Source organism: Onychostruthus taczanowskii, unplaced genomic scaffold, assembly GCF_017590055.1.
Source record: "Onychostruthus taczanowskii isolate IOZ18803 unplaced genomic scaffold, ASM1759005v1 scaffold106, whole genome shotgun sequence".
Lineage (NCBI taxonomy): Eukaryota > Metazoa > Chordata > Aves > Passeriformes > Passeridae > Onychostruthus > Onychostruthus taczanowskii.
Window position 1 is genome coordinate 1733713 of NW_024497186.1, and position 24692 is coordinate 1758404.

The 24692-nt window shown below is 52.5% G+C and overlaps 2 protein-coding genes across 5 annotated transcripts in view; one reads left to right on the forward strand and one right to left on the reverse strand.

The window, feature by feature from the left end:
* The first annotated feature begins 601 nt into the window (after positions 1-601).
* Positions 602-18354, forward strand: ACSBG2 (acyl-CoA synthetase bubblegum family member 2). 3 transcript variants are annotated; one of them, XM_041416770.1, is made up of 15 exons: positions 602-655; positions 5019-5148; positions 7180-7259; positions 7790-8034; positions 9337-9425; positions 9957-10077; positions 10530-10610; positions 11167-11316; positions 11808-11984; positions 12542-12723; positions 13017-13250; positions 13818-14035; positions 15192-15331; positions 16197-16443; positions 16977-18354. In XM_041416770.1, exons 2-15 carry the CDS (start codon positions 5048-5050, stop codon positions 17087-17089), a joined length of 2178 nt encoding a protein of 725 aa, XP_041272704.1. In that variant the 5' UTR covers positions 602-655; positions 5019-5047; the 3' UTR covers positions 17090-18354. The 3 variants fall into 3 exon arrangements, with proteins under 3 accessions (XP_041272704.1, XP_041272688.1, XP_041272696.1); XM_041416754.1 differs by lacking the exon at positions 602-655 and adding an exon at positions 4656-4743; XM_041416762.1 differs by lacking the exon at positions 602-655 and adding an exon at positions 4656-4743 and having other exon boundaries at positions 7793-8034.
* A 406-nt stretch (positions 18355-18760) lies between these two features.
* The window catches only part of MLLT1 (MLLT1 super elongation complex subunit), a 31649-nt gene continuing 25717 nt past the window's right edge, over positions 18761-24692 (reverse strand). For both annotated transcript variants that reach the window (XM_041416032.1, XM_041416023.1), the window contains exons 11-12: positions 23461-23532; positions 18761-22718 (exon numbers count right to left, since the gene is read on the reverse strand). In XM_041416032.1, coding sequence (XP_041271966.1) covers positions 22590-22718; positions 23461-23532 — 201 coding nt within the window. In that variant the 3' untranslated portion in view covers positions 18761-22589. The remainder of the gene's footprint in view (positions 22719-23460; positions 23533-24692) is intronic.

Here is a 24692-nt window from a genome sequence, read left to right on the forward strand (position 1 = left end):
GCCCGATCCCGGTGTTGGGCACAGCCCATTCCCGGTGTTTGGCACAGCCCGATCCCGGTGCCCGGCACACCCCGATCCCGGTGTCGGGCACAGCCCGATCCCTGTGTTGGGCACAGCCCATTCCCGGTGTCGGGCACAGCCCGATCCCGGTGTCGGGCACAGCCCATTCCCGGTGTTGGGCACAGCCCGATCCCGGTGTTGGGCACAGCCCGATCCCGGTGTCGGGCACAGCCCATTCCCGGTGTTGGGCACACCCCGATCCCGGTGTTGAGCACAGCCCGATCCCGGTGTTGGGCACAGCCCGATCCTGGTGTTGGGCACAGCCCGATCCCGGTGTCGGGCACAGCCCATTCCCGGTGTCCCAGACACCGCGGCGGGCACTGACCGCGGGTAACCCCTGCCGGGGATGGGGCGTGGCCTGGGTGTTATTGACAACCACCTCCTCCAATCGCACGGCGATGCGTCTCTCCCCAGAGCAGGGGGCGTGGCTCCGTCTCTGCCCACCACCATATTGCCCAATGGGATGTTTCAAAAGGACGGAGTGGGCGGAGCATAGATGTTTGGTCACGCCCCCCAGCACGAGGGCGTTAAAGGCGCCGCCCGGCGGCGCGCGGGAGCTGCTGAGGGGCGGCGCGCGCTCCCGCCGGGCCCGGAGGTAACGCGCGGTCCTAAAGCCCGACCCGGCCGGGGCTGAGGGAGGGACGGGGGTCCCGGCTCCACACAGCCCCTCTGGGCGTCCCCAGCGACTCCTGGTGTGTGGGGGGTGTCCGCCCAGCGCGGGGGTTTCGCTGTGGGGCTCACCCTCCCGGCAAATGCTTCTGGTGATGTCCCGTTTGTGGGTGGGCGTGCGGACAGCGAGGGGGGAAATTCTTGTTGGTTTTGGTTAAATGAGCGCAGGGTGGGTTGGAGGGGGAGTTTCCCCCAGCCGCCGGTCAGGGCAGGAGGTAGTCTGAGGAGAAGGGATGTCCCTTCCCCTGTGCTGTCCGGGAGCCCATCGTGAGGGACCGTGAGGGGCCCTGACTGAGAACTTGGGATCCTCTGAGGTGACCTGAGAGTTTGGGATGCTCTGAGATGTTCTGAGAGGTGGGAATGCTCTGTGAGGTGACCTGAGAGTTTGGGATGCTCCACGAGGTGACCTGGGAGTTGTGAAAGCTCTGTGAGGTGACCTGAGGGATCGGGGATGCTCCACGAGGTTACCTGAGCGTTTGGGGATGCTCTGAGATGTCCTGAGAGATGGGAATGCTCCAAGAGGTGGCTTTGGGATGCTCCGTGAGGTGATCTGGAAGTTTGGGATGCTCCGTGAGGTGATCTGGAAGTTTGAGCTGCCCTGAGTGACCGCAGTGCTCGGGACGCTCCTGTGCCGGCTCCCAGGGGACACAAAGCCACGTGTGGGAGCCGGCAGGAGCACAGGAATACAGAAAATACAGGGAATTTATAGGAGTACAGGAACACAGAAAATACAGCCCTGAGCTTTCCTGCTGGGCCTTTCCCCGCTGTGCAGATGTGTGGGGAAGCAGCAGCTCAGGGAAGAGAGCTCGACTGGGTGAGTCCCGGTGCTGGGAATTGACCTGAAACAAACATCCCGCTGCCCTGGAGAGGCAAGCAGCCTGCCGTGGAGAGTTCTGTGGTGTCTGCTGACCAAGCGATGGTCAGGGGGCAGATTGCTGCGGCTCAAAGCTCAGCTCTGAAGGTGCTGCGGTGGAGTCGGGCGCCTGTCTGCACTCGTGACAGTCACTCTTCATCCTAACAGAGGCTGAAGTTGCTTTTCTTCCTGTTTTCTGCACTCCAGCATGGGGCAACTGCCCAACCTGGGGTCAGTGACAAAACCTTTAGTGCTCAGGAAGCTTTTATCACCGCCTCTCCTAAAAACTGGGTTTATCTAAGAGGAAGAAGTGTGAGTTGCTCAGCTTTTGTTTCCTCACTTAGTGACTCTTTGAAGGAACAAAAAGGCCCAAGTTTCGGTTTTGATGGTGATGTGGCAATTGCCTGGAGCTGCTCTGGACAGGAGCAGAGCGGATGTGGTGCCTTTACCGGTTAAAAGAAATCCGCCACAGGAAGCCGAGTGGGGCCGTGCTGGAAAATGTCAAGTGGCTGATAACGTGCTCGGTAATTTGAATTTGAATTGGTGTTGTTGAAGCTCTGTGTGTGCTTTAGGTAAAGGTGTGTCCAAAGCCTATTGGAAATGGAAACTCCACTCCTACCCCCTTCACTGTCACAAGTTTGCACTTTTCTCAGACGTTTATTTTGGTTTGTCAGCGAAGTGGTTCCAAAGAAACACCCCATTTCTAGTTCTTCTGGGTCAGGTGCTCCCTCAAAGCAGAACGCGTTTTTATTTAAATGATTTAAGATGTCAGACAGGCTTAATTAAAAGGGAGGATTCTTCCCGCAGGTTTTTTGTTTGGGAGTGTGTCCTCCATGTTCCTGAACAATGGCACATCATGGTGTGCTCACCTCAGGGAACAGCGTGGGGTGGGAGCATTTGGTATCCAGGAGCTACACCTGGCTCTGGTGAACCGCGGAATGGCTTGGCTTGGAAAGGACCTTGAAGATCATTCCGTCCTAACCCTGGAACGTGTGTGTTTACCAGCGGCTGTGTTTGTAACCCGGCATCAGGGAGGGAAGGCCCGAGCTGCAGGGCTGAGCAAAGCTAGGGAGGGTCTGCATACATTGGGGAATGTTTGCTTCTAAGCTGAACTTGTTGGATAAAATGCATGTCTGGTTTGGGAAGCTGCACGGATTGCACTTCAGTTCATGTGTGAGTGTACCCCGGGTGGTGCACAGTGAGAGCAGAATTCCGGGTGGGGCTCCACTGGGAAGAGCTTTTCCCTCTTGGGTGCCTGAAGGTGATGCAGGAAGCCTACCATGGAAATGAAACTGAGCGGGATGGAACACCTCTGCTGTGAGGGAAGGATGAGAGAACTGCGATTGTTCAAGCTTGGGGTGATCTTACTGTGGCATTCCAGGACCTGAAGGGAGCCTGAAAGAAAATGAGAGACAGAGAGAGACTGTCTGGAAAGGGCTGGAGTGCCAGGACACAGGGAATGGCTTCTGCTGCCAGAGGGCAGGGATAGATCAGGTATTAGTGGGAAGTACTTCCTTGGCAGGGTGGGCAGGCCCTGGCACAGGGTGCCCAGAGCAGCTGGGGCTGCCCCTGGATCCCTGGCAGTGCCCAAGGCCAGGCTGGACAGGGCTGGGAGCAGCCTGGGATGGTGGGAGGTGTCCCTGCCATGGCAGGGCTGGCACTGGATGGGCTTTGAAGTCCCTTCCCACCAAAACCACTCTGGGATGCCACAATTCCCTGGCAGCAGGAGTGAGGACACCTCACCCTTTCCCTTGAAACTTCATTGCTGCACTAAGGCACAGTTGGCAAGAGAAACGCTGTAATTAGTGCAGAGGCCAAAGCTGCCCTCAGGGGTGCCCTGAACCCCTCGTTGTGGGGTGCTGGGAGGGAAAGTGGGAGCAGCATTGTGAAAGGGGGTCAGGAGTGAGGGCAGCTGCTGCCATCCGTCCCTCCTGGGCTCCTCTTAGGTTTTCCTTGAGCAAGAGAGGCCGTGGGGACAGCTCGGGTGGCACCGCGGGTGGGTTTGGGCTGCTCCGGGCAGGGCAGGGGAACGAGCTCCGGGCCGGGCAGGGGAACGAGCTCCGGGCCGGGCAGGGGAGCAGCTCCGGGCAGGGCAGGGGAACGACTCCGGGCTGGGCAGGGGAGCAGCTCCGGGCAGGGCAGGTCCGAGTGGCTGCTCCGAGCACGGGGCTGCAGCTCCAACACCATCTTCTCCCCCTGCCAATGAGCCTGTCTGGTGTTCCAGCCCACGACGGGTGTGCGGCAGCGCCTGCCAGTTATCCGGGCGCTTCAGAGCTGGGTTTTTTGCAGACATCCCCCTCTCGCTGCTCGTGAATTAAACTATTTTTGGCGCGGTGACTCGCGGGCTGTAGCGGAGCGTGGCGTGAGCGGCAACGTGTCCTTGTGCAGATGAGTAAGCGGAAAGGGGGATGTCCCTGAGCCGTGCCTGGCGTGGTTTTCCCCTCCCGGTAAAGGCAGGAGGCTGCAGCGTGCTGGGTCGGATTTATGACATAAAAGACTTTTTCATAAAAAGACTTTCCTCTTCCTCATGGAGGCGAACATGCCCCTCGCATCACACGATTTAAATGTGTCTGTCTAATGCAGGTACAAAATAGCAGCCTAAAATCCACTTCTTAGAGAGATCAAGGATAATGGGATTCATCTCCAATCAGCTTGAAATCCCTTGAAACAATTAAAGCTCAGCCTGGCGACTCATAAGCACCAAAGGCTTTTGACGAGTGTAAACATTAAATAAAATCAGCGTTTAGAAAACACTTGGTTTAGGCGATGAAATCCCCCAAGACAAAGTGCTGAAAGCAGCGTGGGAACCACAACCCACCCCCCCCCCCCAAAAAAAAAAAAACCCAAAAAAACCCCAGCTGCAAAACGCTTATTTTGATACGAACAGGCTCAATGTGAGGTGTGCCGGGGCTGTGTCCCCCCGGAGGGAGCCGAAATCCCCGGTGTGCCGAGGCTGCGGGCAGGCGTGGGGCCAGAGCCTCCTTAAGAGGCGGCGGTGTGGGGTGACGAGCCGCTTCCAATTGCGAGGCAGCAGCACATGACATAAGATGCTCCAGATCTGCCTCCTGGGCGCTAGTTTAAAAATAAAGGATATTACACGTCGGGCTCGGCGCCGGTGCGGAGCGGCTGCGGAGGGGAGGCTGCGGGAGCGGCGATGCGCGGTGAGGCTGGAGGGATGGCGGGGGCTGCGAGCCCAGCTTTTGGGGCAAAAGGGAGCGTGGAATTGAAATGGTTCGGCTCGTGGTGCTCTCGGGGAGCTGTGGGTGTCTGGTTCTGCTGCGGGGTTTTGCAATGCCCACTGTCAGAATTTCCTGTTATTTGGTGCAAATGCAGCAGGCTCGAGCGGTGCCTCTTTGGGGTTGCCTCGCTCACGTCAGTGGAGCTGCTTTGCTGTGACGTGTGGCTGTATTTTAATTTTTCCAACCTGTTTTCGCAGGGACAGTGCTGTGTGAGTCAGACGCCAGGATGGCACTTGCAGAACCAGTCTCCGTGGCTTATTGCAATTCAGCTCTTCAAGGGAGCTGTGAGGTGGCAGGGGAAGATGTGCTGCTCAACTCTTCACCCAGGTTGGTCTAATTTAGGATTTCATTTGGGATTTATTTGTCTATTTAGGATTTTATTTACTCTGTTGTGAGCTGTACATAAAATTGTATTCTACCATGCTTACTTTGATTAATGAAAACGATTTTGGAAGAGCCCTGCCTCCGCAGAGAGCAGCTCATGTGCAGTACCTACACTGATCTCAAACTCCTGCTGGTAAGAGGCTGCTTAGATTTACAGACTAAAGAGCAGATTAGGGTCTATATCTCACCACAGCATAATGGGATCTAGCTAACTAAAACATCTTTACCTGAATTTTTTGGGGCTGCATTGAACTACATGTCGTAAGGGGGAGAGAAAGATGACTTGATTGACTGTGAGGGAAATAGTTGGGGCTTTTCTGCTCATATTACTGGGTCATTTGCATGCTTTGATCATAAAAGCTGGTGGAGAAATGGTGCAGAACTATTGCAACTGAGGATTAATTTGTGCTGAAAAATGTTCTCAATAATGAGGAGGGAGTATGGAGGTGGGAACGTCTCATAATCCCCTTGGGGAAAATAAAGAAATTATTTACTCAGCCCTGGTTGCTGGCTTGCAGATTAGTTCAGAGAAGCAGTTCTGCTTTAGAGCAGGACACGTGATCAGCCATCTCAGATCTTCCCTGGGCCTTGAACCTCCTCATGGCCAAAGCAGTCATAGCTGTGTGTTCCCTAGAAATTCAGAATGCATGTAGATTACAGGGAAGAGATTTCCCCTTACGCTGAAATTCACACAGTGCCTGTGCTGGTTGTCTTGTCTCTGGCCTGGTAGAAAGGAAGTAAAAGGTGGAACTTGGTGGGAGCCCTGCCTGGCTCAGGCTGAGGAGTTTGTGTGAGCCCAGAGGAGCTCTCACCTGTGTGCAGTGGGATGTGATGGGCAGAGTCAGGGCTCCTTTCTGTCCAGAGCTGCTCCTCCAGTGTTTGGGGTTATTGTGATGTCAGGACCCTTCTGGAAGAGCCTGGGCTTGGTGCTGCAGGTGCTGCTGTTGAGAAGGGAAAACACCAGCCTGGAGGAACAACACCTGAGTGATGGGCTGAGGCAAAGGGCCTGGTAGGGCCAGGCAGGATGGAAAGTTTGGGTCTCTGCAGTGAAACCTTAACTCAGCTAAAACTCAGACATCAATGGTCCTGGCAGAGCATTGCCCAGGGCAGGGAACACGCTGCCTGCTTGGAGGGTGGGATTCCCAAATCTCACTGGGTCTGGCTTCCAGCTCCTGCTCTCAAGTGGGACATGAGCCGTGATTATCCCTCAGGACACAAGCCTTGATTATCCCTCACCCTCCTCATTAGGGCTGTGAGACAGTCCAGCTTGGAAAGGGATGGAGTAAGAACAGTTTTGCAAGCAGGCAAGTGGTGCTTCACCAGCTTCTGCAGGGCTGGAAGTGAAAGGACAGCTCAGCTGGGAGGAGTGGCTGAAGCACACAGGGATGAGCCTGTTTCTGTTTCTTCCCAAGCGTCTGGTGGGAGCCCTGGTTTTAATAGGAATACCTAAGCACAAGACTTCCTGTTAAATCAATTTCCTGCTCTTTTGCAGGAAATCTCTGTGGGTTTTCCCATGGGTGACTCCAGAGTGTCCCCAGGGCCGCCCCTGTTGTTGGACTCACATATTGCAAACAGGAGATGAGTTCCAGATCCAAGTGTCCCTTCCTGCCCCCCTTCTCCTCCTCCTCCCAGCTGCAGACTCTTTATTCCAGACACCTGGAGCAGCCTCTAGGAATTAAATGATGGCTGTTTTTAGGATAATGTTTATGCATTCTTCTGCAGCTTGTCTGCAATGAAAGCTGCAATTAGGACAACACTTGTGTTCAAAACCAGCACAGGCAGAGCTTGAACACTTGGAGTGAGCTGTTCCATTGCTGGGGCCGTGCAGGGCAGTGAATTAATAAAGTCACCTGCAGAACATCAGGAACCACTCTGACGTCCAAGGACTGAGTGACATTAAGGGATGGAGCAAACCTGCCTGTGGCAGGCAGCCCTCAGTGTTCTCATCCAGGGATAATTCCTTTTGCCTTGCAGAACTGCTGAGCCACACAACAGCGAGCCAGGGGAAGATTCCAAGATGGAGAGATACCAGGTGAACTCACTCGGTCCCAAAGGTGAGTGGATGAAGTCTGGGGACCGTGGGGTTCCTGAAATTATTATTGCAATGAGAGAGGGATTTGTCAAACCATGACAATGGAAGAAGCAGCTCAGGTTGCAGGATGGGTTGTGCAGAAGTGCCTGGAACTCAGACTTTAAAGCACAGCTGTGCTTCAAGGGTTAAATAAGCAGAGTCAGTGCCTGGTGCTCATCTACCAGGTACCAGTGTCCTGCTTTCAGTCCTCCTTAAAAGACAAAAAAATTAAAAATAGCTGAGTATAAGATGCAGGAAACTTTCACCTTACCAGTACAAGAGCCTTAGGGCAGCAGAGCAGGTTAGAGGGGATGTAAGTGGAGAATATTGAGGCTTCTAGTCTAAAATACTGGGGCTCACATGGCAAAATTGCCATGAAGAAAGGGTCAACAAAGGGATGTGGGAGAGGGTGTAGCAACATTTGCTTTCATGTGCTTGAGACTTGTATTTGTATTGCTGTTATGGCAGCAGGAAATTTGTAAATCTAAGATGCTGAACACTTTCCTTTCAAAGCAGCCTTCTCCTCTCCTGGCTCCTGTGTGTGGACAACACGTTGTGATGGGGAGGTCAAGCTGAGGATGGAAGAGCAGGGTCCTGGCAGTGAGGCCCCAAAGACTGTGCACCAGCTCTTTCAGGAAAGTGTCAACAAGTACAGTGACTATTATGCCCTGGCATCCAAAAAAGATGGCAGGTGGATAAAGATGACGTATAAGATGTACTATGATGAGTGCTGGAAAGCAGCCAAAAGCTTTCTGAAGGTAAGAGTTTGTTGAGTTCTCTTTGGCATATTCATAGAATCCTGAAAACAGCATGGTTTAGGTTGGAAGGGACCTTAAAGCCCATCCAGTGCCCCCCCTGCCATGGCAGGGACACCTCCCACTGTCCCAGGCTGCTCCCAGCCCTGCCCAGCCTGGCCTTGGGCACTGCCAGGGATCCAGGGGCAGCCACAGCTGCTCTGGGCACCCTGTGCCAGGGCCTGCCCACCCTCACAGGGAACAATTCCTGGCCAATATCTGATGTAAATCTGTCTTCTTTTAAATTAAAACTTGTTCTCTCTCTTCCTACCACTGTGTCAAAAAAAAAAAACAAAAACAAATGAAACACTATGTCAAAACAAAACAAGTCAAGCTTAATGTTCAATCATTTAAGTGCTGGAATGGCTGCAGTCAAGTCTATCTTAAATCTGCAAATTCCTTGAGTGCAGATGAATCTTACAGTGACAGGGAAATACCTGAACATGCTATGGATACCTTGGTATTTAATTTTTTTGACAGTTGCTTTCACATTTAACCAAGAAAAAAAGCACGTAAGACAACATTTCAAGTGAGATGTTTGAGGTGTATGGCAAACCTGGACACTGCCCCTCCAGAGGCTTGGAAACGTTCATCTTTCTAAGAAAAAAAGGGATGCTTACAAAGCAGGCTTAAGTGTCCCACATGGCCCAGCCTTTTGATTGTACTGCTGGGATTAGGAGACTTGGAGACAGAAACAAACAGCACCTGTTTTTACTGTTGGGATCAAATCTTATCTCTTCAAGATAAGGCCAGCCTGGTTTTACTCCTGTGGTGGGATCTTCCACTCTGGGACAAAACCAGAGTCTGTCTGAGGGAGTTAAAGACTGGGACTCCAAGAGCTGGAATTTCATATCCAAGTGTGACTGCCACTGGAGTTTGTTGCTCTGGAGTTATTGATATCTGTCATTCCCAGCTTGTACCAAATGTCCCAGGAGGTGTTGTCTGACTTCACCTCTCACCTCCTCACTCCCAGCCCAAGGGGAACTGGTAACTCCCTGGGCTGCAGGTTTATGTTCCTGTGAGTGAATTCAAGTGAGCCTGTCTTTCCAAGGGCAGACCTCAGCAAATCCCTGTTTTCCTGCCCACTTACAGTGGGACAGTGCTGTGAAACTTTCACTGGTTCCATCCTGGCTCCTGGGGAGTTATTCAGTGTAAGAACATGAACTCTTCCCTCAGTGCTGTGCTCCCAGCAGAGATCTGCAAATAATGCCTGAGCTTTGTCCAGAGGAGAAGGCAGGCTGCTGTAATGCCATCTCTTGTTTACAGCTGGGGCTGGAGCGTTTCCATGGAGTGGGCATCCTGGGATTTAATTCTGCTGAGTGGTTCATTGCTGACATTGGAGCCATCCTTGCAGGGTAAGACTCTTGTTTCTTGCCATGCATTTTGCTTTGGCAGGCAGAGAGTGACTGCAGTATTCACATGAGAAGCAGGTTTTGATTAAAACCCCAGTAAAGCAAACAAAAAACACCCCAAACCCAATTGCTTAGATTTGGATTTAAGGTAGATAGAAGCTGAACTATTTCATAATTAATTAATGAGACAAAATTAAAATACTTTCTTTCAGCCAGCTGCTTCTCTCAAAATAGGATGACCAGTAGGTTAATCTAAAAGCATTCTTATGTACACAGTGATTAAGGAAATACCACAGAATCCCATGGCTGGATTGTGATATCTGCCTTCCACATGAGATATTTTGGTCCCTTGCACCACTCTTGACATTTCCCATGCCCCAGAACAGAATCTTTCCTCTTGGAATTAAGCTCTCCCCTTTTTGTTGTCATTTTATGGGATATTGTTCTTAAAGTTTTTTCTCTGAAATTTGCCAGCAGCTCTGCTTGTCCTCTAATTCTGTTTTGCTTTTCTATTCTTTTTTTTCCCTTTTCCAGGGGATTTGCTGTTGGGATCTACACTACAAACTCTCCTGAGGCCTGTCATTACGTAGCAGAGAACTGCAGTGCCAACATTATAGTGGTGGAAAACCATAAACAGCTGCAGAAAATCTTAGAAGTAATTATGTGTTTTAGATGGCTGGGGGTTACAGCAACCTGTTGACAGATGTGGGAGGGTAAAATGCTGTGGGAGGGCATTACCTGAGGGGAGTGCTGGGTCTGAGAGCAGAGGTGAATTGCTTGTGTGCTCCCTGCTCCAGCCAGTTGAGCTGTCACTGGCACTGTGTCTCACAAGAGGTTAAGTGGTGCTTTCACTTCTTAAAAGCCTTGGGCTTAAAATAGAAGAAGCCAAAATGAGCAACTGAGCATCCTCTAGGTTGTCTGGCACCATCCCAGCTCAAATTATGACTGTTTCTAGTGAGGCAAACCCATTCTTTCAGGAGCACAGATGGGATTCTCTTGGCTTCACATAAAGTGGTGAATCTGAGGAGCGTGCTAAGTGGGGTTACAGGGGTCTAAAAGGGACAAGCAGCATTTGCCCTTTCTCACAAATCTCCCTTCTTAACACAGATTGAACACAGACTACCTCATCTGAAGGGCATTGTCCAGTATGGGGAGGAGATCAAAGAGAAGAGACCAAATCTGTACTCGGTAAGTCCTGGGCTTCTTCACGGCTTCTAAGTGCTGGCTGTGTTCAGCTGGTGGCTGCAAGTACCTGTCACCTGCCCTGGGGCCTTGAACATGTAGTGGGTGACATCCCTGTCCATGGCAGGGCCTTGGAGTGAGATGATCTTTAAGGTCCCTTCCAAGCCAAACCAGCCTGGGGTTGTGTGACTGTGATCCCCTGAGCTGGTGTTGGCTGTGGTGGGCAGGAGGTGTCTGCTGTTGTTGTGTCTGCTGTTGCTGTTGTGCAACCTGGATAATCCGTGTTGTAAGGGGGCTGCTGACCTTTGGCAGACACCTTGGGCCCCACAGTTATTCCAGGGAGTTGCTACAGAGCTGTAAAGCTGCTGGGGGTGGATCTGTCTCCTTTCTGCTTCTCCCTGTGTCAGCCAGGAAACACTGTGGGGTGACAATGTGGGTTTACAGCCTCTTCCAGATGTCTAGACAGGGAGAACAGCTTCATTCTCTTGGTCTGTAGCAAAGAGTTCCATTTTTCCTGTGGGTGATACCTTACAAAAGGACTGAGCTCTTCTGTTCTCTGCAGTGGAGGGAGTTCATGGAGCTGGGCAGGGACGTGCCGGACTCGCAGCTCCACGAGATCATCGCGTCCCAGAAACCCAACCAGTGCTGCACCCTCATCTACACCTCGGGCACCACGGGGCAGCCCAAGGGCGTCATGCTCAGCCACGACAACGTGAGTGCCCAGTGCCACCCCAGGGGTGCTGAGGGAGAACATCCTGAGCTGGGAGGGACCCCCAGGGATCCCCAGCCCAGCCCCTGTCCCTGCCCAGCCACCCCAACAAGCCCACCCTGAGCACCCCTGGCAGCGCTGTCCAAACGCTCCTGCAGCTCTGGCAGCCTTGGGGCCGGGACCATTCCCTGGGCAGCCTGGGCAGTGCCAGCACCCTTGGGGGCAAGAACCTTTCCCTGAGCTCCATGCCAAGCCCTGGCACAGCTCCAGCCCTTGCTGGCCTCCTGTCCCTGTCCCAGAGCAGAGCTCAGCCCCTGCCCCTCTGCCTCCCCTGGGGAGGAGCTGCAGCCCCCGAGGAGCTTCCCCTCAGTCTCCTGTGCTCCAGCTGAACGAGCCAAGTGCTGCTGTTGAGATCCCAGGATGCTGTAGCTGTGTTGTGCCTTGTGTGTTCTGTGCTGTCCCTGCTCTGAAGCTCCTGTGGGTTCCTGTTGCAGCTGACGTGGACAGCGGTGGTGGCCGCGCGCTCCATCATGCTGAGTGATGCCCACAACAGGCAAGAGGAGGTGGTCAGCTACCTGCCCCTCAGCCACATTGCTGCACAAATGTGTGATATTTGGGCAGCCATGGCCCTCGGAGTGCAAGTTTACTTTGCCCAACCAGATGCATTGAAGGTAAAAAAATAAGATAATAAACTTATACTCATCCACCTGCTTGAGCTGGGGTGGGTGCTTGAAACAAGGCTGTGATATCTTGTGGTTCTGTCAGCTTTCCTGACTGGGTTTACTTTTCCCACTGACCATCTGCCCCTGTTGGTTTGACTGGAGCCTGACCTTCACCTTTTGATTCAGTCACAAACTGGGAGAAGCTGACCCAGCACTTCAGAACCGGGATCTGCTGAGTTCTTACCTGACACCTGGTGCCACATGAAGAACTGGTTGAGCAACAGCCTTGTGTTTGCTCTGCCCACATTGCACCATGGCCCCAGCTAAACCTGAGTCCTGACTAAAGGATTCTTGTGTCAATGCTGGCACTGAAAGCATCGACCCTTGTTCCCTTCCCATTTCCCACTGGAATGCCTCAGGGGTTCCCTTCTCTTGGTGGTGCTGCAAAAAACAAACAATTCCTCAAAACTGATGGCAGACTCCCAAGTTTTTGCTAGTGACCAGTACTGACCTGAAGTCTGCAGTGAATCACTTCTAAAAACTGCATTAAATCCTGCTTCTCTCAGGGCAGCTTGGTGGAGACCCTGCGAGAAGTGAGGCCAACTGCTTTTTTGGGAGTTCCTCGTGTCTGGGAAAAAATGGAAGAGAAAATGAAATCTGTGGGCATGAAAGCCTCCGCACTCCGAAGGAGAGTGGCAATGTGGGCCAAGGGAGTGGGGCTGCAGACCAACCTCAAGAGGATGAATGGGTAATTATGAGCTACATTTCAGGGATGCTGATGAGTTTTAGGAGAACTTTTCTGTCAGATCAGGGATTTTATTCCATCCAGGATTATATCCTGTGACAGGCCAGTGTTGCTTGGACCTGAGGAGGAGCAGCAAGGGCTGGAGGGGGAAATAATCCATTATTTTACTGAACGAACTGAAGCAGGATGAAGATAAAAGGAAGGAGGGGAGGAGTTCTATATTTTTTATGAACTGAAGCAGGATGAAGATAAAAGGAAGGAAGGGAGGAGTTAAGTGTGCCATTCTCCTGGTGCAGGTGCTCCGAGGAGCCGGTGAATTTCCGCCTGGCCAGGCAGCTGGTGTACAGGAAGGTGCGCAAGGCCATCGGGCTGGACCGCTGCACCAAGTGCTACACGGGGGCTGCTCCCATCACCAGAGAGACCCTGGAATTCTTTCTGAGCCTGAACATTCTCGTGCTGGAGCTCTATGGGATGAGTGAGAGCTCTGGGCCTCACACAGTCTCCCTACCTCACGCCTTCAGGCTCGGCAGGTGAGCGCCTTCCTGGGAGCAGAGGGGGGGCACATCCATCTCTCCTGCTGCAGCTCATCCCCAGAGCATTGCTGCCACTAAAAGGTCACTGGGGAGCCATGTCACAGGTGAAGAGATCTGCCAAGGGCAGCATCAGCAGGGATATGTGAAATTACAGGGTTCTGTGGAGCTGAGGAAGAAGTGAGGGGCTGGTGGGATGAAGGAAAAGTTGGTAACTCCAACCTTCCCTTGGCTTCAATGGCAAATGACTAAAGGGTGCAGGGTGTCTTTGAACAGCTTGTTCAGTCTGCACAGTGAAAGTTTGCTGCCAAGGACATAAATCTGCTCATTCAAAGCTCAGGTGTTGAGAACAATGAGTGCAAACCAGCAGGTGTGTGAGCACTGATCTCTGCAATAACAACTCTTTCTGCAGCTGCCCTTACAAGAGCAGATGCCATTAAAGCTCTTTGCTGGAGCTGTTGTGCTAAAAAGCTGCTGGGCTTTGTTCAAACCCTTCAGCTTGAGAGGTGCTGCTGTAACTTCAGCTTGAATTCAGTTTAAAATAAATGAATCCTTGCTCTGTTTCAGCTGTGGGAAGGAGCTGGCAGGGTGCCACACCCTGATCCATCAACCAGACAAGGATGGCATTGGGGAGATCTGCTTCTCAGGAAGGCACATCTTCATGGGCTACCTGAACATGGAGGACAAAACCAAAGAAGCCATCGATGAGGATGGCTGGCTGCACTCAGGGGACCTGGGCAAGCATGACAAGGATGGATTCCTCTTCATCACAGGCAGAATTAAAGGTAACACATCCCCTGGCTTTATCTTGATGCAGTGCTATGGAACCAGTGAGTTGTTGATGTTGGGAAAGACCCCATGGAGCCCAACTGTTCCCTCAGCACTGCCAAGGCCACCATAACCCATGTCCTCAGTTGCCCCATCTTTTAAATCCCTCCAGGGATGGAGGGGACTCCACTACTGCCCTGGGTAGCCTGTTCCAATGCTGAACAGTGAAGAAATTTTTCCCAATATTCAACTTAAACCTCCTCTGGTACAGGGGACACTCTGCTGGTTGTGTGGTTGTGACTTGCACAGAATAATATTCAAATCCTTCTCCTCCTGGAGTTTCCACTTGAATGTGGCTGCAGGGTGTCCTGCCCTGTGGTGGGAGGAGAGAGGCAGGCTCTGGAGCCAGGGTGTGTTTGTAGAGTGAGGGAGAAGCCCTCTGATTTCAGCACCAGTGCAGTCAGTGCTTTGTGGGCTTGTTTTACCAGCAGCTCCCTCAGTTTCAGGAGCTTTGCTGGGTGACCTCCAAGGAAAACAGCAGCTTAACACTGTTGTGCAAGTGCCTTGCAGCAATGTGGCTCTTGGGACAGAGTTTGAGCAACTGCAGACAAAACCAACATCACTCAAGCCCTCAGCCCTCAAGAGGGAGAGGTGCTCATGTGAGGGCAGCTCTGAGGAACAGGAGATTGAGCAGGGGGGCTCCCCTCTGCTCTGCAGCACACAGGGACCTCCTTTCACTTCAATTTCCATATTTTGGGTGCCAACTTAGGAATCTTGGAGGCCCAGGTCTGTGCCAAGGGGCTCACCTGCACTGCCAGGCTGCAAACACCCCTGGAGCACCAAGGCTGGGCTCTGTGTGAGCAGCTCCTCTCTCCAGGCCTGCTGCAGTCATGGGATCAGCACTGGGGCTGGAAAAGCCCTTTAAGATCACTGAGTACAGCACCCCCAGGGCCATCACTGAACCTCATTCCCAAGTGCCACATCCCCACATTTTGGGGCACTTTTGGGGATGGTCCCCCTGTGACTTTCCCAGTCCTGGTGTTCTGCCTTCTCCAGCTCTGCTGACACAGACTCACTCTTTGATCCAGCAGACACAAAGGAGCAGTTGAGTTGTTGCAGATTGTGGGAAGGGGAGAAGCTCCAAGCATTAATCAGGATTTGATTGTTTTCCAGAGCTCATCATCACTGCAGGAGGTGAGAACATTCCTCCTATTCCAATTGAGGATGCTGTCAAGAGTGCTGTTCCCATCATCAGCAACGCCATGTTGGTTGGAGACAAAGCCAAATTCCTTTCTATGCTCCTGACACTAAAGGTAATGGCAAACAGGATGGGGATCCACCACCTGTGCTGCTGAATCTGATTAATTCCAGGGAGGAAGAGTTGTTACACATTTTTAGTGTCTTGTGGAGGCAAGAGCCCAGAGCACAATTGGTTGTAGCTGGGCTGCCAAGAGCAGCTGAAAGCAAAGAGTTGTCACTTGCTCAGACCATCAGGCCCTGCTGTTGTTCAGGGCAGCTTTTTCTGTGCCACAGAGGGCAGGAAGAAACAGAAGGAAAAGACCCAAAAGGCTTGAGAAGAAAACGCTTCTGCTCTCCTCACCTGTTTCAGTCTCTCCAGAGTAGTGTGGGAGGTAAAAAGCTGTCAGGGATTTCTTTGTCAGACTCTGGCTTTAAACTCCAGCAGGACACATCCGTGGTGGTCTGTGCTGACTGTCAGAGTGGGAATTGCTCCTCAGTGAGATCAAGGCCAACAGCCTTGGCCTGGGGCAGGAGAGCTGAGCCAGGCCCTGGAGGTGGCCCTGGGGGTGGCCCTGCTGCACTTGTCACGCCTGAGTGCTGTGTGTGACTCCAAGACTGCTGCTGCACAGTGAAGGGAAGTAAATTGTGCTCCAGAAAAGGTCTGGAAAACAGTGATTAACTTTGGATAGCACAGGAAGAATTTGGCAGATGAGCTCTGTACCCTGCTGGCTCCTGAGCAGGCAGAGACCTGAGGGGCTTTATCTCTGGTTTGTCCCAGTTTTCCATTGGCAGCCAGGGGTTGGAAGAGAGCCGAGGGGCTGCTGGGTTGGGGTGGGGAAGGGACCCCAGGAACTGCAGCATCCAGGGCTGGAGGCTCCTTGGTGCAGAGGGCCTCGGGTGCTCAGCCCTGCTCAGTTTCCTGTTGTGGCTGTCCTGCAGTGCGTGGTGAATGCAGAAACGGGCGAGCCCGGAGATGACCTCTCTCCAGAAGCTCTGGAATTCTGTCAGAAGCTGGGCAGCAAGGCCACCAAGGTCTCAGAAATCATCAGCAGCAAAGACAAGGCCATCTACACTGCCATCCAGAAAGGGATCTCTGCTGTCAATGAGGGAGCTGTGTCCAATGCCCAGAAAGTTCAGAAGTGGACCCTGTTGGAGAAGGACTTCTCCATTTTTGGTGGAGAGCTTGGTGAGTGGTGGGGGGGGGTCTGGGGTTTGCCCCCTTCCCTGGTATTGAACACAACACAACCACGACCCCCAATGCACAGAGCTGCCCCCAGCCTTTCCTCACTGTGGCTTTTCCATGAGGCAGTTTGGGGTGGGATGAACTGGGGTGAATTCCCACTTCTGCCCAGCAGCACTGAGTGGAGCAGCACTTACCCTTGTGCTGTGATGCCTCTTGTAGAGTTATGGAACCTCCTGAGCTGGAAGTGACCCCCAGGGATGCTCAGCCCAGCCCCTGTCCCTGCACAGACACCCCAAGAATCCCACCCTGCGCATCCCTGAGATCTCCTGGAGCTCTGGAAGCCCTGGGACCATTCCCTGGGGATCCTGGGCAGTGCCAGCACCCTCTGGGTGCTGCTTTGGCTCACAGGACAGGGAGATTCCATTAAACTCAAAGAGAAGTTTAGCACAGGTTCCTGTGTTCTGCCTCTCCCCTCCAGCCCTGCTGGGTGCTCCCAGTGCTGCTCTCCCCATTTACCCTGTGCTGGCTCCCCACAGGCCCCACCATGAAGCTGAAGAGGCCGGTGGTGGTTCAGAAGTACCGGGACCAAATCGCTCGCTTTTACACGGACACCGACATCCCCTTGGGGGAGCCCTCGACCCGGCCATAGAGCCTGCACTGAAACCATCCCCGAGGACACTCCCAGCTGCCCAGGAAGGATTCCCTGGATCCTGATGAAATAAAGAAGCTCAGCCTTCAGGCAGCCCCTCGGCGTCGCTTTGCAGTCCCTGTCCTGCCCTGCAGTGTGGTGAGCGTGGTCCTGCCCATGTTCTCCTGTGTCTTGTGTCCCTTGCTGAGATATCCCAAATGTCTCAACTTTGTATTTTTTATTTCCATTTTTATAAGGGCGATACAATGTTTACCTTAAATCCGTGTGACATGTTACGTTCTAACCAAAGTTTTCTTTTCCTGAGATGAATGTAAAGCAGGAGCTGCAAATCAGGAGCTGCCCTTTTTCTGCTAAGGGAGAAAGGCAGATTTCATTTTCCAGCAGTGTCCTCACTCCCTGCTGCACGTTTCCCTGCATGCTGATGGCATCCATATAATTTTAAATCTCCTTCCCCACAAACTATTCCTGTCTGAGATGACAAATGCCATGTGACTACACACAGCAGTGGAGGTGGAACCTCACATGAACTGGGCTTGTCTGTGCAATATTTTGAGTTTGTTTTACCTTTATGAGTTGTAATGAAGCCATAAATTGTATTGTTGAAGTTGTATCCATGGCTGGTATTCTGAGAAGTGATTTACTCCAGGGATTATTTATAAGGCTGTGTACAATGTGTGAATCTGTGTTTTACAATCCAGGAATGTTGTAGTGTCTGAAATGGGGAGTTCCAGAGTGGAGGGTGGTCAGGCTGAGGCTCTGTAGCTGTGCTTGGGGAGATGGTGCTGAGAGCCCAGGCTGGTTCTCCTGAGGGTCTGTGACCAACCAGCCCAGAGCTGTGAAGGTCTCCATGCTGGACTCACCGACTGGAGGACACAGAGTCCCGAACTGCAGCTCCTGGTGCTCTCTGCAGGGCTTTTCCCAGGCTGTGCAGTGCCAGCAGGTGAAGGAGTGCCTGTGAATGGCTCACTGCACACACAAACCCTCACCTGAGCACGGCAGAGCAGCCCAGCTCTGACTCCCAGTTCCATTTCCCATGGAAAGGAAGAGCTCTGGGAGGAGGTGGGGGCAGCTCAGTGCTGGTGTCACAGCAGGGTGGGCTCAGGGGGGTTAAATCCAGAACTGTCTCTGCGCTGGGTCAGTGGAATTCCAGTGCCCGGTGGAAGGGTGGGGAATGCACTGCTGGAACTGCAGCTCCCCCTGTGCCAGTGCTGAGCTGGCTGGAATTGCTGTGTCCAAGTGTAATAAACTCTGTTTGTGTCTCTTAACTCTCACTCGTTCCTGGGATGGAGCAGGCCCGGGGCTGGGGTGGGTTTGCCTCAGGCAGGGAGAGCTGAGCCGGGGCTGGAGCTGCTCCCTGGGCAGCCCGGGACAGGGGAGGGACAGTGCCAGGGCCAGGGCTGTGCCCTTGTGCCAAGGGAGCAGTGGGAACCCCTCAAATCCCATGGGAGCTGCCCCAGGCTAAGCCCTGCTCCACGGGCAGGGACCCTCACCTGAACAGAGAGCCCTGATGGGTTACGGGACACTGGAGCCACCCCATGCTTACAGCAATTCCCTTTGCCTTGGCTTTTCCCCTCCCAGGCCCGATGCTGTTACCTGTGCCATGAGGGGAGGTTTTGGGAAAGGCACAGTGCCATCCCTGGAGAAACAACACAACTGAAAAACACTTCCAAGTTTTACTTTTCCATCTTACTTTATTTCACTTTTTCTAGAAAATTCCTCCATAGTTCCACAAATTTAACAAAAAGTTTAAAATTCAGGACAAACAATCCTGTAACGTATTACAAACATGAGTTTTTTTGTGTTTTTTTCTTTTTAATCTTGCAGTTAGTCTTGGCTCAGCTGCATTTCTTCCAGCTGAGTGAAGAACTTTTCTCCCAACACAACTTTTAAAATCCTCAGGTGCTGAGGTATTTAATACCTCAGCTCTAGGCAGAAATACAATTAAAAATTCTCTAGAAGTTGAAGTACTTACATTTTTCTTTAGGAGTGCAAACTCATCTTGTCAGTTTTTGATGGCTATTCCGCGCCCCAGGAAAGCAGCACCCATCTGGGTCCTCTGAGCACTGATGAACACCTGTGCAGGTGCACCAGGGGAGTCACAGCATCACCCTGGGCCAGCAGGGAGGAGCCCCACGCGAGCAGAGCCGGCTCCAGCACATCCCCAATGGAAAACTGGAACTGGAGCCGCTCTGGGCTCTGCTCGTGGAGAGGCCCCTCCGTGAGGGACGACTCAACCTCTCTCACCATCAAACACGGTCCAAGATCTGACAAAAAAACTGTTTCTGGATTGTTGCATCAACTGCTTGGCTCGTTCTGATGCTCCCACCACACTCCACGATCCCACAGGTGGCAGAGTCATTGCACTTCCATGGATCCAGCCTGACCTCAGCCAGCCTCGCTCCCGCCGTGGCCCAAACGCCCAAAAGCCGGGCTTTGCTGCCAGCCAACCTTCCTCTCCTCTCTTCATTAAACTTTTGTAATAATACATGTCAGTAATCAAAGCCTCAAGGCTTAACACATGGCAGAGCAGAGCCAGGGAAACGCTCCTGGCCCTGCTGGCCCTCCGAGCTGAGGATGGAGGAGCCGAATCCTGACCCCACCTCCAACACGAATCCAACTCAGCAACTCGGGAAGCTCTGGGGCTGCCCAGCACCTGTCTGTGCCAGCAGCACCACGAAGGACACGGAAAAGGAACAGAGTCCTGTCCATTTTCCTTGGAAAAACCATTATGGCTACAAGTCAATTTGGGAATCTTTTTTTTTTTCTTCCTTTTTTTAACAACGCAAGCTACTACACATCCTCGAGGACCTGAAGCAATGCCCACGGCAGCACTGCCCCCTCCTTCCTAGAGTACAATAATCCATCCATGCTCTCAAGAGTGACACAAGAACAAACACTTTATCCACAAAAACCTGTACACGGCATGTTCAGAACAGCGTTCAGCCAGCCTAGAGGGAATCTACACAGGGAACTGCAAGGGGACACAAGATGAGGCCCAAATGTGACCATTCTTTGTTTGCAGTCACCCCTCCTGTGCTCCCCGACGCTACCACATACCCCAAAAAACATCAACTCTGCAGAACAACTAAGTACTTGCAAAAACCTTTTAGTAACAAATCAGCATGTGCACACAATGGAGAGGAACTATTGCTGGGGAACAATCCTACCTCGGGTTTTCAGGGGGAATATAAACAGTCTAAAAAAATCCATGTGTAAAATACTTCTTATAAAAACCAAACAAAATCCCTATCAATGCTCAGCAGACTTACCAACAAAGTCACTTCCAGGACAGGACGATGCCATGGCAGGCTCAGGAGCAGCCTCCCATGGGTGTTCTGGGACTGGCTGGGAGCTGTGACCACGGGTGCTGCCAGGGGCAGGAGGGGGGTGGCACCTGCAGTCCCTTGAGGGGCAGCTCTGGAGCTGTGACAGTCTGGAAGTGCTGGGACCAGAGCTGTGGGAGGAGAGGGCAGCAAAGACTTGGAGGGAGCTGGGCCTCAGCCTGGCCAGCCCCGCTGCTCTGGGGAGGGGACAGTGCCACCAGCCCCACCCCAGGGTGCCCAGTGCGGGCACAGAGCTGCCTCCCCCTGGCACAGCCCCACAGAGACACGAGGGCTTGCAGTACCCACCCACGGGCTGTGACCTCCAGTGTGGGTGTCCTGCTGCCACCTCCCCCTCTGCCCTCCACCTTCTCTGGCCTTTCTGTCCAGCCCTGGCATCGTCCAGCAAGAAAGAAAAAGCTGAGATCACTGGCGTGACAGGGTTTGCACCCGGCATGAGCTTGAACTTCCATATATATATATATATACACACACATATATATATATATATATACACACACACACGACACATGAAAGGTGGTACAAGGACAAAATTAATGGGAATCGGGTCAACATGACCCAACTCAAACAAGCTTATCATCATATTGCCACTTCAGTTGATTAGTTGCAACATTTCCATGATAAAGAAAGGGGGAACCCAAAACAAGGGACAGCAAACCTGGAGCGGTGCAACCCTCCCTGAGCAGAGGGGCTCCCCAGCACCGCTGCTCCCACGCCGCCTGTGCCCCACGGACATTTGGCAAAAGCTTCCCACGGCCCTTGGAAAAACGGGCAATTCCTGGGCAAATACTGAATTTAGGGACCAGGAGTGTAACCCAGCTTGGAGGGAGGTGCTGGGATTTGCCCATGCCCACCTGGACAACACTTGGAGGTCAATACTAGTTTAACTAGAAGTCTAGGGAAGGGGCTGCATTAGTGTTTCTGTTTCCTGCCTTTTCCTGCACAGGCAGCGGGGTGGGAGAGGGAGGAGGGAACAAACCCAACTCCACTTTGTGTTTTACATCAGCATCTCCCAGGCATGTCCAAAGATTTAAGTTCTCCCTTGTTTTGGTTTTCCCAAAGTACAGCCACTACTATAGGGGCCACTGTAAGGAGATTCCTCTTTGAGAACACAGAACAAAACCAATCACATGTTTTGGCAAAGTTATCAAACACTGACAAATGGAAAGACGACGGGTGAGCCCCTTCTGGAGCACGGGATGCCTGGAGGTTGCTGTCCAGCTTCCTTACACTACAAATTGTCCACAAGAGGCATTAAACAAACGAGTCAAATCTTATTAAGCGCCTTCCCCTGCCAGAGCCATAAAAAAACAACAGAAAAACACACCCTTAAGATCATAAGACCCAACTAGGCCCTTCTTATACATACAGTACATACATATATATAATATATATATATAAAATATACAGCTTACAGTTTTGGAGTCCTATTACAGTTAAAGCAGACTGAAAGGAGTGGGACTTTGTTTAGGAGCTCAGATCAACAAACAAGACATCTCCAAACCCCAGCAGGAGACAGCAGGTTCCAGAGGCCTCCTCACCGAGCACAGAGTGTCACTGCAGGGAGCTGAGGGTCCTGTCCCCACTGGGAGCCAGGCCACCAAACCAGTGGGTGATCCCAGCTGGAATGGAGCTGGAATGCAGCCCCTCTCCTCTGCAGCAGGAGCCCGGGGAGCCTCCTGTGTCCCCAGTGTCCCGGCCAGCTCTGTCAAAGCCGCCGTCACCCACACAGCGCGGGGCAGAGCGGGAGGGCTCTGGTTCTGGAGCTCTCCACAGGCTGGTCCCGAGCTCCAGGGGAAGGGAACAGCATCCACGCTTCTTCAGAGCTCAGAGATGCCTGGAAAATGTGCTCTTGAAACACAGTTGCTCAAAGGGAAACCAAAAAGGTCGCGCTGTGCAGCCTAAGTGCAGCACGCCTGCTCTGCTCAGGGCCTGGCCCACAAAGCTGGGGGGGACAGGCTCAGCAAGGCGGGCGCTGGTTTGAAGCCTACAAGAAAAGTGCAGCTGGCTGAGCATTCCTAGAGCATGGCTGTTCTCTAAGGCAGTGCTTCTTCGGGTGAGGCAGGAGGATAAGAAGGCCTAGTTCCATGGGGTGGTTTCCTGGTACCAGTGGAGGGGATCTCTGGTTGAAGAGCAGAGCCAGCTTCCCAGGCCCAGCGTCATGTGGCCACGGCCTCCAGGTAGCTCTGCAGCTTGCGGACGGTCGTCTCATCCAGGGAGAAGAGGTCAAAGTCAAAGGTTGTGTTGGTGACGTTGAAATGCCCGGTTTCCTCAATGAGATTCACGATCTGGAGACAGAGGGATGGACATAAGTACAGCACAGAGGGTACAGAGCCCAGCCAGGCTTTCCCACCCCTTGGAGGGGCTCACAACAGGAAGGGAATCCTCTCCCCAAAAAAGCAAACCAGCTCCTACTGCCTGCCTGACTAGCTCAGTCTGGACAGTGATGTGGGCATGTTTCTTTTTAATCATAAAATAACAGAATATCCTGAGCTGGGAGGGACCCTCAGGGATGCTCAGCCCAGCCCCTGTCCCTGCCCAGCCACCCCAACAAGCCCACCCTGAGCACCCCTGTCCAAATGCTCCTGCAGCTCTGGCAGCCTTGGGGCCGGGACCATTCCCTGGGCAGCCTGGGCAGTGCCAGCACCCTCGGGGGCAAGAACCTTTCCCTGAGCTCCATGCCAAGCCCTGGCACAGCTCCAGCCCTTCCTGGCCTCCTGTCCCTGTCCCAGAGCAGAGCTCAGCCCCTGCCCCTCCAGCTCTTCCCAGGAGGAAGCTGTCAGTCAGACCAAGCTGCCAGTCAGACCATGAGGTCCCAACTTTGGGATTGCTACCGGGATGGCAGAAGGAAGATGCCCACACCACACTCCTGTACCATTTCCAAGAAAACATTGCATGCACAGCTGATTTTCTTTTTTACTCTGTATTTTTGCTTTCAAAGCAAAGCAGAAGCTCCATGGAAGGGCCTGGCTGAGCCCCTGGACACCCAGATCCCGGGGACAGCAGGGACAGCAGGGACAGGGTCTGTACCTGCTGGAGCACGTTGCGCTCCCGTAGTGCCATGAGCCGCCTGTGGAGCTCCACCAGCTCATCCGTGTAGGCCTGCAACACAAACAGGGACACGTGGAGCATCTCAAGGCTGCCAAAGGGACTTCCCCAGTGAGGATCAGAAGAACTTGAGGCCCTTTCAGACATTCCTAAGTCTTCCCAACACTTTGCTGCCTCCTCCTCCTTCTCAAGTACTGGGGCACCAAGGTCTTCCCTTAAATACACGTGCTCTGAAGGCCTTTTTTTTTTTTTTTTTTTTTTTTAATTTAATGATACCCACAGCTGTAACCAGCTCCAAGAACTGGGCAGAACCTTTAAGGACCTCAGTGAGGTGAAGTCCACCTTGGTGACCCTCAGTGTGAGCTCTTCACCAATGGGTTCTCCTAATTAATTCCAAATTACCTGAAAACATCATGTGCATCAGTGACCAAAACCCCATCAATCTACTGAGCAATGATCTGCATTTAGGTAAGGAAAAATTCTTGGAGTGCCCTGTACTCCCAAGTAGTTTTACCTAAACCACAACAGGCTCAACATGTTGATTTTTCTTAGGTAAGAGTGGTTTGTTTTTTTCCTAATTTTAGGTTTTCTCAGGCAGCCAGCAACAGGTCTGTATCAGCAAAACTGATTCACAGAATCAGGGAATCACAGAATGGACACTGCTCTGCCCTTCCTGGAGGCAAGGAAGAAGGGAATTTCTTTGAACAAAGGTTCCAACTAAACCTGCAAAGCAGAGCATCAAATAATCTTTAATTTAGAAGATCAAAGTCAGATGAAACTGCTTTTTAATGAAGTGCCCCAGCACTGCAGCAGTGACCAGGCCATTGGTTCAGACAAAGGGCAAACAAATAAAACAATTTCAGCATTTTGCCTATGGCCACCACCTGGGGCTCCAGATATTTAATGTACACAATTTCTGCAGTGCCACTCTCAAAATCTGTCCTTTCAACATCTGCTTTTTGTTAAACTCAAGCTTTTACCCTGCTGAGACAGAACAATGAACAAGCTGGGCTGATTCAGGTGCTTTTGTGCACATTGAGGCCCAACCACCCTGTGACACTCAGCTCCTCAATCACAGAATCCTGGGATGGTTTCGGTGGGAAGGGACCTCAAAGCTCATCCAGTGCCACCCCTGCCATGGCAGGGACACCTTCCACTGTCCTAGGCTGCTCCAAGCCCCATCCAGCCTGGCCTCGGGCACTGCCAGGGATCCA

What these genes read in the sequence shown, in the direction of transcription:
- ACSBG2 (XM_041416754.1), top strand. An exon ending in CCCAACCAGATGCATTGAAG is followed by an intron (nt 11,985 to 12,541) that starts GTAAAAAAATAA and finishes TGCTTCTCTCAG; the next exon opens with GGCAGCTTGGTGGAGACCCT. An exon ending in CACGCCTTCAGGCTCGGCAG is followed by an intron (nt 13,251 to 13,817) that starts GTGAGCGCCTTC and finishes GCTCTGTTTCAG; the next exon opens with CTGTGGGAAGGAGCTGGCAG.